The sequence below is a fragment of the Amblyomma mixtum genome, chromosome 5 (assembly GCF_055824585.1).
Source record: "Amblyomma mixtum isolate Tamu chromosome 5, ASM5582458v1, whole genome shotgun sequence".
Classification (NCBI taxonomy): Eukaryota; Metazoa; Arthropoda; class Arachnida; order Ixodida; family Ixodidae; genus Amblyomma; species Amblyomma mixtum.
The window spans coordinates 52,271,888-52,284,496 of NC_143016.1; the positions used below are offsets into that span (position 1 = coordinate 52,271,888).

The following is a 12,609-nucleotide window of genomic DNA, read 5'->3' on the forward strand; positions in this document are numbered from 1 at the left end:
TCCATAAAACTTTTTTTATTATTGGTCGCTAGGCTTCAGTGAAGGGTATGGTTTCATGCACGTCTTCTCCGCACAGAAGTGAGGTTCTAGGACTGAACAACTCCACGCCCACTGTTAGGTTGTACTTTTCCCAGCCAGTCATGCAGGTTAGCTGCAGAATGACATGCCCATGGCCTGCAGTGAAAAGCATTCACTTACATTGTCTGTTTCCCAAGCTGTTCAGAGGACAAGTGAAGAGGGTGGTTGTACACCGTGATCCCTTCAATCAGAAAAATTGAGAGTGAAGTTAGTGCCATAATGCAAACCACCAACGTTCTAATGTAAAAGGCATGCAGTTCTGTTGCATAAAGCCTACCGTTTTGCTGCCATGCTTCTGGAGGATTTAGTGATATACAAATTAAGTGAATGGCATTAGAAGTGAGTGACTTACCCACGTTGGATGCATTGAGTGGAGACTTGGAGCGGCTGATTGCAGATCTCAGGATAGCATTGCTGAGTGCATTTTGGTATGCAGGCATTGAATGGAAGCCTGTGTTGTCGTACCATACTTTTACATCCCTCTTCTCAAAAGTCCAGCCTCCATATCTGAAACAGCATTTAGTTCACTAAAGCTTGCAAAAGCAATGACAATGAAGGAGTTCTAGTGCAAACTGCAGCATTTATTTGAAAGCTTGTTCATATATAGGACATCTATAAGTTGACAGCAAATCTTACCTCCGTTCTATGAAAGCAGGAAACGACGTTAGGAGGTAGTTTGGTATGTTGAGTCCAGTAGCATTGTACACTATGTCAGTAGTTTCTGTCGTGACACTAGGAATGTCTTCCCATTCTTCCTCTACTTCTGAAGTGTCGCAAGTGTAATGCAGTGCTCCTCTTGGTATCTCCATCACGTTGTTTGCCACTCCAGTAATGCTTGCACAGTAAGATCTGCAGAATTTGAGAAGAAGCTGTTCTTGCTTTGTGTGCTAACCTTGGAAAATTGTTTATTTACAAACAAGTACAGACTGCAGCATAGATATAAGCTGATATGGGCAACATCAAAAAGGAAGACCAGAGTATGCAGATCTCAATACAAAGTTCTCAATTCATAGATGCATCATAACTGATAAATTTTTTTTTGTGCCACATTAATTTTGACCATCCTTGGCACTTCTGGGTGCACTGAAATGGCAGTACATAGACGTTTTTGCACTTTGGCTCCATTGAAATGTGGCCATTGCAGCCAGATTCGAACCCAAGACCTCATGCTGTGTAGCAGAATGCCACTGCCATGGAGCCGCTTCTCTGCAGGGGGTCCCCATCATGTGGAGAGCTCCAAAGCTCATCCTATTATAATAATTGCATAATATTATTATGGAAAATTATCACTATCCATAACAGTAGTACTTGAAATCTGGGTTGCTTCAAACTTTCGGGCATTGAAAAGTAAAGTTATGTATGAGCCTAAATGTGCTTTGAAGTACTCCAAGCCCTGCTACGCTCCACGTGATTAGTGCAAAACTGCATGTTTTCTTCTGCCACTGCTTATCCTGGAAGTGAAAAGGCTCAACGCATGCACTCTCTTACTTAATCAAAGATAATATCATGCAGAAACACAAAACCATCTTACTCTTTTGCGTTGTCTTTTAGACAAGATGGCCCTACTCCAGGAAAAGATAATAGCTTCATTGACACATCTGTTGGTGGTGTTTCACTGAAAGCAGATTAATATAAGATTAACGCATATTTCTATAACACGTCACGTTTGAAGAGGTTGAATATATCAAGATTATCAAAATCCTAATAACTGAGTGCCAGTTTATCCATGTACATTTTACAATGTTTGTCATAGTTACATAGTTGAATCTCAGCAAGTGTTGGATGTAAATTCGAAACATTGCTGTTTGAAGCTGAAGTGTATGAGAGGATGCCTCTTTGGAAGTGTGCAATTACTTTTGACAGGTAGTAACTTGCTAAATTAGTTATGCCAAATAAACAGGGTAATGAGTAATTAATTTCTGATACCTTTTCACTGGTAGAAAAACTAAAGTAGAAGAAAAAAGCCACTTGCCACGAGTGGTTCTTGGTTCATTTTCTTGCAAAATCTAGTGCATATTTGTTTTCAAAACTGGTTGAGCTAACTTGAAGAATTTTTTTCCACTAGTTATTGTCTTTATTAATTCTTAGCAGCTTACAGCTGGCCTCATTACTACAGCTTTAGTTTTCGATATGTGCACATAAAACTGAGCAAACTAATATGAAATATGCTGATTATGTGCTTGTGTGAAGGCAAGTTCAATGCACGAAACTTGAATACCAATCTATCGAAGTGGCTTGAGGATCTATGTTTTACCTGATGAAACCAACTGCTCCAGGCCCATAGAGCTGTGTTGTAAGCTTCAGGGATGGCTCTGGTACAGTTCCTGGGGCAATTATGGTGAATCCCATGGCTACAGCAATGAAAGTGCATGGAAGCACAATGCTGAAGAATATTGCCTTCCAGTTATTGACTGTGTGGTAAAAGCGCTTCAAGATGAGCGCTTTGAACTGGCTTGCTTTTAATTTGCGTCCCGTTAGAACATTCCTTGCTCCCAAGGAATGCTTGAAGTTCGGGCTTTCAAGAGTGACATCTGAAAAAGCAAAATAGCAAATTGTAGAAGTGGAGAGTTTTTGCACGAAGAAGCTTTCTGCACATCATACTGTTGTATATACTGTTTCATTACAAATGTGTTTTCGTGGGCAAATGCGAAAAATAGCTTACTTCTGCAATATGAAACAGCAAGCTTGTTGTTTGCATATTACAAGCTGTGGTTGAATTTCAAATGAAGTCTTTAAATATGTGTATATGCCAGCATTGTATTTTTTCACTGCTCTTGTGCATCATTACTACCGGTTGAATTTATTGGGCAGGTCGCGGCAGTGTACAAGTGCAGAAAGAATGTTGATGTCATGCTGCATTTGATACATACCTGTGTGATGCGGCTTAATGTTCTTTTCAGTGGTTCCAAGTTTTGTTGCAATGGGCTGCCCTTGACCTGGCTGCACTCGGTTGCAGCCATTATCGCACAAGGCGCACAGGGAAAGGAACACTTCTTCAAGCGTTGTGCTCGAGAGGCCGTAGTGTCCAAAGCCAAACTCTAGCATCCGTTCGTCGAGGAGTGTCAGGAGCTGAGAGAAGGGGTAGAGCACATTCCTCTCGGGGTCTCTTTGAGGAAGGCTGATTACCACCTCGCCGTTGTTCTCTATTACTTGAGCAGGTGGGATGACGCTTCTGATGACACGAAGAATTCCTTCAATATCAGAAGAATCGTCTGTAAAAATAAAGCTCGGCAATTTAACTTTCTTATGTAATGCAGTCGCATATCCTCCTGAGACCTCGATTGTAAATTGTCTCATCATGTTTTGTTTTTTTTTAAATGTTGAAGGGATGATCATTCGAGTTCCAAGTCATGAGTAAAATATCTTTTGAAATATTACAATTTTCTCCATATTGGGAGATCTCCAGTATGAAAAAAACGCTGAAATTTCCACAACATATAGGAAAATTACAGCTTTTGTCGCTCAGTTATATGCTTATGTGTGTTTGTTACGCTGTTATGAGTGCTAATAAGTGTCTAAAACTGATTTACCACTTGCTGAAGTGCACCTGCATCTGCTTGGTAATTTTGACCGCCCTAGTAAAACATGTTTACGCTGGCTTTTATCCTTTTGAGAGCTTCTGAAGAGGCGAGTGAGCCCAAACAATTTTCACTGTACTCACTAGATAGCAACACAGGTTCTAAAACTAGCTGTGAAAGACCTTTCTATGACACTAAACATCCTTCCATGGGTGCTGCATCAGCAATTTCATTGTCCAATAAATTGGGCGAATTTTCCATTGCCGGGTCTCTGGAGGATATAGCAGCTGTTTGTAATGAAAGGTTATACTTAAAGCAAGTACTAATTGTAAAAAACTTCTGCAAACTGTTATGCGCATTAAAAGTCTCAGCATATATACCATCAATACTTGTCCTTGACACATTGGAAGAATGTCCTGAATCACTGTCCCTGTTAGGCTCTGAGCAGCATCTTGTTAATGACAGCTGATATCCAAAGCCAAACTTGCTCTTTAATAGCAGAGGAGAGCCTTCGCACAAAAGCTTGCCCTGCAAGAAAAAATTTTATGAATCCACTTCCCTGCGACGAGACACAGAAATGCGTAACATATATACAGTGAACTTTCGTTCATTCAAACTCATTCAAATAGTTGGTTTACTATTAAGGGCAATGACATCGTAGTCAAAATAAAGAGAAAGAAATGGGCTTGGGCAGGGCATGTAATGCGAAGGCAAGATAACCACTGGTCCTTAAGGATAACGGAGTGGATTCCAAGAGAAGGCAAGCGTAGCAGGGGGCGGCAGAAAGTTAGGTGGGCGGATGAGATTAAGAAGTTTGCGGAGATACGGTGGCTGCAACTGGCAAAGGGCAGGGTTAATTGGAGGGACATAAGAGAGGCCTTTGCCCTGCAGTGGGCGTAGTCAGGCAGATGATGATGATGACTATTCGAACAAACACCTTGGTCCTGCAAACATCAAATATATTATAAAAGCTCCTGTTAATTCAAGCTCCACATAGTTTATACAGATTTTTACTCCCATTCGAGTTCCAATTATCCAGAGTTCACTGTATCACATGCCAGCTGTATCCGTTCGCATACCTTGTGTATGATTGCAACTTTGTCACTGAGCACATCAGCTTCATCCATGTGGTGGGTCGTGAGCAGAATGGTGCGATCTTCAATAAGGACAAAAGGTAGTAGGTTTTGTGAGTTTCACAGAATGCTGCTATTTGCACTCATAAGCTGAACATACCGTGCTTGTGCTTCAGTATCAGGTCCCATATGTTCCTGCGTGCCATCGGGTCTACACTGCTTGTGGGCTCGTCCAAAATGACAAGCTTTGATCCACCAACGAATGAGAAGGCAACACAGAGCCTTCGCTGAAGGCCTCCAGAAAGACGGCAAGCCTGTTGGTGCTCCATGTGTTTCAGGCCCATCTGATGTAGAAGTCTGCACAAAAGCAATTGTGAAAACAGTTTTACTCATGTGGTGGAAGGTGAACAAAAAGCAAAGCTGGTTCACCTTTCTTACTTGAAGATGCACTTTAAAAGTAATACATTAAAAATCAGTTTCGCTTTTTTTGCTACCCTTTAGATGGCATATGCTTAAAGGAAGTGATTAATGGTGTGGACAGCGGGGCAAAATTAAGTGATGTAGACAGGTGCACAGTACAATCACTCTGACGGGACTTGTGAAAACCTAATATTATTTTTCTTGTTTCCTTTGTGTTGCTTTCTTTTGTATATGTTTCGCGTGCCTAAAAATATATATCAGGCTTTTATGAATAGCGAACATTTAGTTTCTAGTTAGTATGTATGTGTCACTTTGTGTGGCCACTTGTATGCACGCCTTTTCATTTCCTTCAAATGCGTTTCTCTGTTGCTTTTATTCCAATAATGCTCTGACACTTTCTTCTTTTTGCAGCACATTACTCTCAGTCTCTTCATTTAGCTGAAACAAATTTCTGTCAAATTTGTATGAACTTTTAAGCCATGCAATGACTGAATGAGTTCATTTTTTACTACATAACATCTTTTTCATTAAGCTGTATGATCGTGAAATCAATAGAAAAGCAGTTATAAAGGCAACAAAAATGCTACCGTTGGACATCTTTTTCCACTTCTTCTGGTGACATCAGTGCCTTGAGATTGCCAAAGAAAGTTAGGTGCTCCTTTACGGTAAGCCTGAAAGAAAGCAGCACGATTATCTATTGTCATCATATAAATCTTACAGTGGTGCCACACAGGCATCTTTTTGTGCAGTATGAAATAAAGAGGGAACAGGATAGCAAACTTACTTTCCATACAGTGTGTTGTATTGAGGACAGTAGCCCAAGTATCTTCGTATTTCCTTGGCCTCACTGTTGATATTCTTTCCATACACAAACACATCTCCAGATGTTGCTGAGTGCTGCCCAGTCAGTACCTTTCTGCACGTATATACGTTGTTAAAAAGGAAAGATATGAGTGGTCTCCAACTTGTACATTCTTAAAAACTTATTTGTGTCACTTCTGACAGCAGTGCAGCTTTAACCCTTTCAGGTGCCATTTGCCATTTCACTCCGTACTTTTTTTTTGTTCCTAGCCTACGGAGGCCTCAAGAAAACCAATTACCTAGATAGGTTTCAGTAGCACCAGCGGGTATTTTTTTGGGTGTACAAAATTCATACAAAGTATTACAATTGTTGGATACTGCCACATCAAAACCAAAATTTGTATGAGTGCTTGAGCAATCAACGGACCACACCTTTTTTTTTTTTTTTTTTCAAAAATGCAGTGATGGTAGAAGTACAAAAAAAAAACTGGTATCATCATAGTGACAAAGTCTGTCTACAACATCACTGTTATGAGAAATGCTCTTTGCTGTGTTCACTAGTGAACGTGAAAAATTGCCCCGGTGGCAATGTGGAGAGCAGCTCAATTCGTCTAAAACAAAGAAATCGCTGCTAGCTGTAGCACACTCCCAGAAAAAGCTTGTATTCGCTCTGTGTATAGTGCCTGAAAAGGCTTAACATAGTGCATTTAGATGACACTCACATAGTGCTAGTCTTTCCAGCGCCATTTTGGCCAAGGAGTGTGTTGATGTGGCCCTCTTCAAAGTGGAGGGACAGATGAGAGACAGCTATGCGTTCTGTTGCTTTCCCACTGTTGTAAGCAACGCACAGGTCTTGCACGGATATCCCAGTCGAAGCCATTTGCACTTTGTCATTCACAATGCAAGGAGCTGTGGGGATGGGATGACAATAGTTGTAGTTAAAGCAATGTCTCTTGAAGAGGTCGTAGCTTTTGTTCAGTTTTGTACCTTTCAGTAGCTGTGGTTTTATGCTGCTGTTCACTGAGTCTGGCAGGCGGTACTGTTTTGAGGCATTCTTCTTAGAAGAGAAGCAGGCCAGGAGCTTCCTTTGAAAGACTGAAGCGTTTTCACCTGAAATGAATAGTGGCGTGGTGTTATGACTGGTTGCCAAAGGTGGGAAAAGTTTCTTGTTCTTTGGCCTCAGAACGCTGTTTAACCAAGAAGTGTGAAGCATTTAAAGAGTTTATGATGCTGCCATTGCTTGTGCTCTTAACAGCAGTTATAGCTGTACAGTTCATGCACTTGCACATAATATATCTAAGCTATGAAAAATCAATGAAGCAATTACAATATTTATGTTCTGCTCTCACATGTAACTACTTTGATGTTTTTTGTGGGCTATCTAGCCTAAGTAAAAGTATGCACTTACTAGTATTAATTTCCTTGAAAGACTACAAAAAGGTAAAGCAATATGGCTTGCAACTTATAGAAGTCCCCAACCCCCTTGTGAGTGTTCTTTCCATGACCTCTTGTTTGGGTATCTGCTTCAGTGACCTAAAAGTTCGCAAGAGTGGCCTGTGTTGCAAAGGGGTCTTGCATTTTTGAGGACGCTTCCATAATGTGTGAAAAAATTTTGTTTGTGAACAGTCTTAAATTCTAGAGGCCCGTGTACTGTGCGATGTCAGTGCATGTTAAAGAACCCCAAGTGGTCAAAATTTCCGCAGCCCTTCACTACGGCGTCCCTCATAGCCTGAGTTGCTTTGGGACGTTAAACCTCAATAAGCCAAACCGACCAAACCAGACTTAACACAAGGAAAAGGCCATTCATGCAGCAAGTTATATCCACTGCTGCACAGAAGCAAGCACTGCACAAACTTTCTACAGATGTGGGGTGCCTGTGTTCGAAAATGCATGCTGATATACTGCGTAAATTGTCTGTGCTCAAGTCTTTCACATATTGCTTGTCTGTTTGTTTGTTTGTTTGTTTGTCTGTTTGTTTGTTTGTTTGTTTATTGATACTGTTAACCCTATTTGGAGGGTCATTACAGGAGTGGTGGGTAAAAAAAGAAAGCAAAAATACCAACAAATCTGTCATCAAGCGCATTGTACACGTAACAAGTCATTAAAGAGGATGAGAGAAGTGTACACAGTGCCCTATTACATTGTAGAAGAGGGCAACAAAAAACATAATCACGCACACTCAAGAGCATCTACACAGTAAAACACTGTATAAAGACACGAAACACAATACACCGACTTAACCCAGTCATGTTAGCACACCGCGCTCCCGGAATAAATAAAAGAGTCTAAATTAACCAAAAATGCACTGAACGAAGAAGATTGAACTACGGAATCGGGAAGAGGAAGTTAGAGCGCCAAACAAAAAACAAAGACAAAGTGGAGACGTGGACGGGACAAGCGTGGACGGGACAAGCGCTGTGTCCCATCCACGTCTCCACTTTGTCTTTTTTTTTTTTTTTTTTTTTTGCGCTCTAACTTCCTCATCGTGAACTACCAACAGGCCCAAATTACTACTCTGCGGAATCGGGAAGCATGTTCCATTCTTTTATTGCTCTGGGAAAGAAACTATAATTAAATGCATCGTTACGAGTTACTGGAGGCGGAATACACATGCTATGGCGATGTCTAGATGATTCATTAGAACGAATGTCGAAATAATCGGTCCTATTGATTTTAATTGCGTTACTGATAATAAGGAACAGAAACTTGAGCCTGTCGAACTTATTAGAATATAGAACTAATATAAAACTTATTAAAGTTTGGTTGACCCTTGGAATTTTCTTTTCTCCATGGTGTACATGTGTAATGACTACCTCTAGTGTTTGAGTTGGCAATCTTGTAATCCATAAATTCTCCCTTTTACACTCCTCTTTAATAATGCATATATTTTACCTCACTTGGATGAGGAATTTAATCTTGTTAGATCATTAATCTCATAGTTTTCTTCTCCTCCTTATCTGTAAATGACCCTTTGGGCGAAGTCCAAATGTTTACGTAGTTATAGTAGTCACAAAGGTCAAGCTTGAAACGAGGACTATGGATGTAGTTATGCCTTTCAATACTCATTGTTTTGCGTTTTCACATTGCTTCTTACAATTCCTTTCAGCTCTAACCCCTTATTCACTGCCATTGTACTTTCTCTTCATAAAGTTTACTTGCAGGTTTGAACATTTCCTTTTCAGCTGGCATAACTATGAAAAATCACTTGTTCTCTTTTACAAATTTCCGAGGGCACTGTGCATTCATGGTTCGCAGTTAACTTACCTAAAAAGAAATTTGACGCTACAAGCCCCACAATGAGGTACAACAAACTGTCGACAGCCATCATGATGATGCAGTAGCCCATATTCATGGTGTCTCCTGGTATGGGGCTTTGCCACAAATATTCCCATTGCACACCAAGTCCCTGTTCCTCGAATCTGCTTACATACAGGCAGCCATAGCTGAAGGATGTTGACATGGAGAGGCACTGAAAATGTACAACAATTTGTCACCCAAGACAATTCATCAGTTTCTCGACCAAAGGTCAATTTAATTGTGCATCATTAGTTGTGAGCCTCAAAAACATAGCTTATTGGTGGTGTTTCATCCAACTTTTTTTCCCTAATTTGCACGATTTCCTTGTGTATGCACTGCTGAAGAAAAGGTAAGCCAAGGTTTAGAAAACACTGGAATATTATAAAAAAAATGACTGAAGAAGGAGTTAACAGTTGGCTAGCACAGGTCAGGATATTTTTTTTTTAAATGAGAAAACTAAATAACTAATGCCAACTATCTTTTGAATAACTGGATTCATTTAAAAAGTATCAATTATAAAGTTGCACTGCACTAAATATGGCACAGAGCAGAGAATGCCTGGATGCATACACAAAGTGCCATGTCACTCTACAGTGGCTAGTAAGGGTGGAAAACACATGTTTTTTTAAAAAAAGCCGCTTATTCCACAGGTGTAATTAATTTTCAGTGCACTCATTAAAGCTTCAAAAACTTTCACAATAAAGCTGTCATTCCAAAAATTATTTCATTGCTTGTCATGGTGGTGTTTTACAACTTGATGGTTAAATTTCCTATGCATTCAGTGATAAACTGTTTAGATTAGCAAATTATTTGATTCATCAGAAAACAGAGGTTATTCTTGCCTAATGTGCAAGGCCAGCAGCATTTTGTTAAATTGATGCTTGAGCAAATACGCCATTGTCAGATTCAGATACTGACTCTTTCTTTTCTTTCTTTTTTCTTGCTATATCTTCCTAATTAAACTCCAGCTCTTAATGTCAGGTGGGGCTGGATTTGGTCTCTTCCCAAAGAATTTTTAATAGCTAGGTCAACTAAGTGAGAAACCTTGAGTAAGTGTGCTAGGCGCAGGTTGTCTGTTGCTATACTTACAAGAAGAAGCTTTTGCCCAAGTGAAAATGTTGCTTCCATCGACACAGCTATTACGAATGGTAGGAAACTGATCAGGAATCCCACTATTCCAGTCAATGAAGCCACAGTAGCTGACTGGAAGAATATGCTGATCATGTAGCTGAGGGAAAAAGCAAAAAATGATTGTTAGCACAACTTGACTGAACATGACATGTGCACGCATGCAGCGTTTGTGAAATTCCTTTTAATCAAACAGAAAGCAGGACAACTAAAGTTAGCAAGCAATTCAAAATAGGTTTCAGAATAAAAAAAAAAACAAGCATGAAGGAAGGGTGGCACAGGGAACAGCCAAAGCTGGTGCCTGAAAACTTGAATTCATCTGACAAAATGCACTACAAATCAAGAAATTGGAAACATCAGCACTGTGATCAGTGAATAACAATTGCACCATAATTTAAAAGATAAAGAAACCATAACAGTCTGAACTGTTACGATATTTACTCGTGTAATTTGTGCATCCTAATTTATTATCCGGTTTATATATAAAAGAAAAAATACTTTTACTCCCATTTTATGCTTCCCGCTGCACCAGACCACCAGCATGCATGCAGGTGTGTGCAAGGCAGGCTTGAGAAGATTGGTGCGGCCGCGTTGCTGTGTGTGACTACGAAAGATGTGAGTGAGTGGCAAGGGGACTCAAGAGGGCAAGGGGGGGGGGGGGAGTGGCCAGTCGCTTTCCTGGACGAACATAAGTTGGAATGGGCAAGAAAAAGAATAAAAGTAAAAGTGGAGTCGAACACACGGTGGTTGAACATTTGCAAGAGCAATGTTCCAGTAGACTACAGTGTGCCTGAATCTGAAACTACCAAACTGGCCGTTTGCTTTTCGGTTTGCTGCTAGTCAGCCAGGCCGCATTCGAGGGCACCTTGTTATCGCCTCGTAATCTTACTTGCCTCTGACTGCAGGCTTGCAATGGCCAGTGAGGGGGTGTGAGTTGGAAGTCAACATATAGGCGATGATATAAAGTGCGTCAAGACCTTTGTAGAGTCTTTAGGACGTGCTATCGAAAAAAATCTTCACATAAAGTGCGTAATTTATGCAAGTAAATGTGTTATTTAAGTGAAAGAGAACCATTGCTCAAGAAAAGTTCTGCAGCAGCAATTGATGTACACAATTTCTTTGTTGGACAACTATGAAAGAATTAGAGATAACTTTAAACAATCTTTCAGTGTGCATACATGAAGTACATTAGAAAAGCAATCACAGAATGCATGCTATTTGTTGCACAATAAAACTGTCTAGTCTGCACATTTTGCATTTTGCAGTGACCAAACTAGACCTACCAATCTATGAAGAAGTAATGTATCAATGATGTCAAATTAGCATATGCGTCTGGTCTGACACATGACTTATTGAAAACAAACAGCTTGAGGCTCAGTTTGTGTTCACTGTAAGCACACTCTACATATCCACATGCTGCATGGTGATCAGTGTCAAAATGCTCTTGAAGTTTTTAGAGGCAAGTGGCATATGGAACAGCGGTACAGACAATCATTAAAATCAGTGACTTTGGTGGATAAATTGCCGACAGACCACTGTAAGACTAATCCTGTCTGTGTTTTAAAGCCACCACCACCACCACAGCACAAAGCTGTTCTGTAAGTTCTGTGACAGGCAAGCAAGTATTACGTCATCACTTTCTTTCTTCTGGGAAAATATTCTGTGGGAAAATCACACTGATCATCTTCCAGTGAAGAAATGCATCATGGGTGCGGTACTTGCATCTGACCGAGCACACTGAGAGTTGCTCATAAACTCTCTATGCTTTAAGAAGTGTCGTCGTGCAGCAGCCACAAAGCCGGTCAAGGCCAGGGGTGTGCACTCATGCAAGATTGGCTTTTATTTATTTTTTTTTCTAGTTCTGAATGAGCTTGTCTGCTGCAGACAGTAGAAGCTTGGACTCACCAAAACATGAGCACCGAGAGTGCGAAGGTGCCGTAAAAAATGAAGAGAAGCAGTGGGTTGCTGTATGGCAAGATTCCTCCATAGCACAAAATCACAGTTGTGCACACAACAATGCCGGTGGAAATGGAGATGCCAGTCAGGAACCATGCACTCCAGTCGATCCAGGACTTTAAACCCATGACCTGCATGATCTGAAAGGGGGCAGCAAAAACAAAATAAATATTAATCGTCACGAGGAAATGCAGAACCCATATTCATCTATCCACATAGGCCACAGACCACTTTGAGCATGGTCAGACCAGTGTCCAGGCAATGAAGTCTCGCTTTTCTTCATCACCAAGACACCGAATTTTTACAAAGTAAAGATGGCTCCGTTTGGCATCATGCAG

At 40.5% G+C, this 12,609-nt stretch overlaps 1 protein-coding gene across 3 annotated transcripts in view; it reads right to left on the minus strand.

Moving 5' to 3' along the window:
* The window catches only part of LOC149342159 (uncharacterized), a 174,303-nt gene that overhangs the window by 13,336 nt on the left and 148,358 nt on the right, over positions 1-12,609 (minus strand). For 2 of the 3 annotated variants that reach the window (XM_089544415.1, XM_089544414.1), the window contains exons 56-71: positions 12,221-12,411; positions 10,277-10,415; positions 9,155-9,359; positions 6,878-7,000; positions 6,613-6,799; positions 5,874-6,005; positions 5,677-5,760; positions 4,830-5,026; positions 4,676-4,752; positions 3,977-4,124; positions 2,949-3,290; positions 2,333-2,609; positions 1,610-1,693; positions 715-927; positions 431-585; positions 199-259 (exon numbers count right to left, since the gene is read on the minus strand). In XM_089544415.1, coding sequence (XP_089400541.1) covers positions 199-259; positions 431-585; positions 715-927; positions 1,610-1,693; positions 2,333-2,609; positions 2,949-3,290; positions 3,977-4,124; positions 4,676-4,752; positions 4,830-5,026; positions 5,677-5,760; positions 5,874-6,005; positions 6,613-6,799; positions 6,878-7,000; positions 9,155-9,359; positions 10,277-10,415; positions 12,221-12,411 — 2,615 coding nt within the window. The remainder of the gene's footprint in view (positions 1-198; positions 260-430; positions 586-714; positions 928-1,609; positions 1,694-2,332; positions 2,610-2,948; positions 3,291-3,976; positions 4,125-4,675; positions 4,753-4,829; positions 5,027-5,676; positions 5,761-5,873; positions 6,006-6,612; positions 6,800-6,877; positions 7,001-9,154; positions 9,360-10,276; positions 10,416-12,220; positions 12,412-12,609) is intronic. The other variant, XM_089544416.1, reaches the window with a different exon arrangement.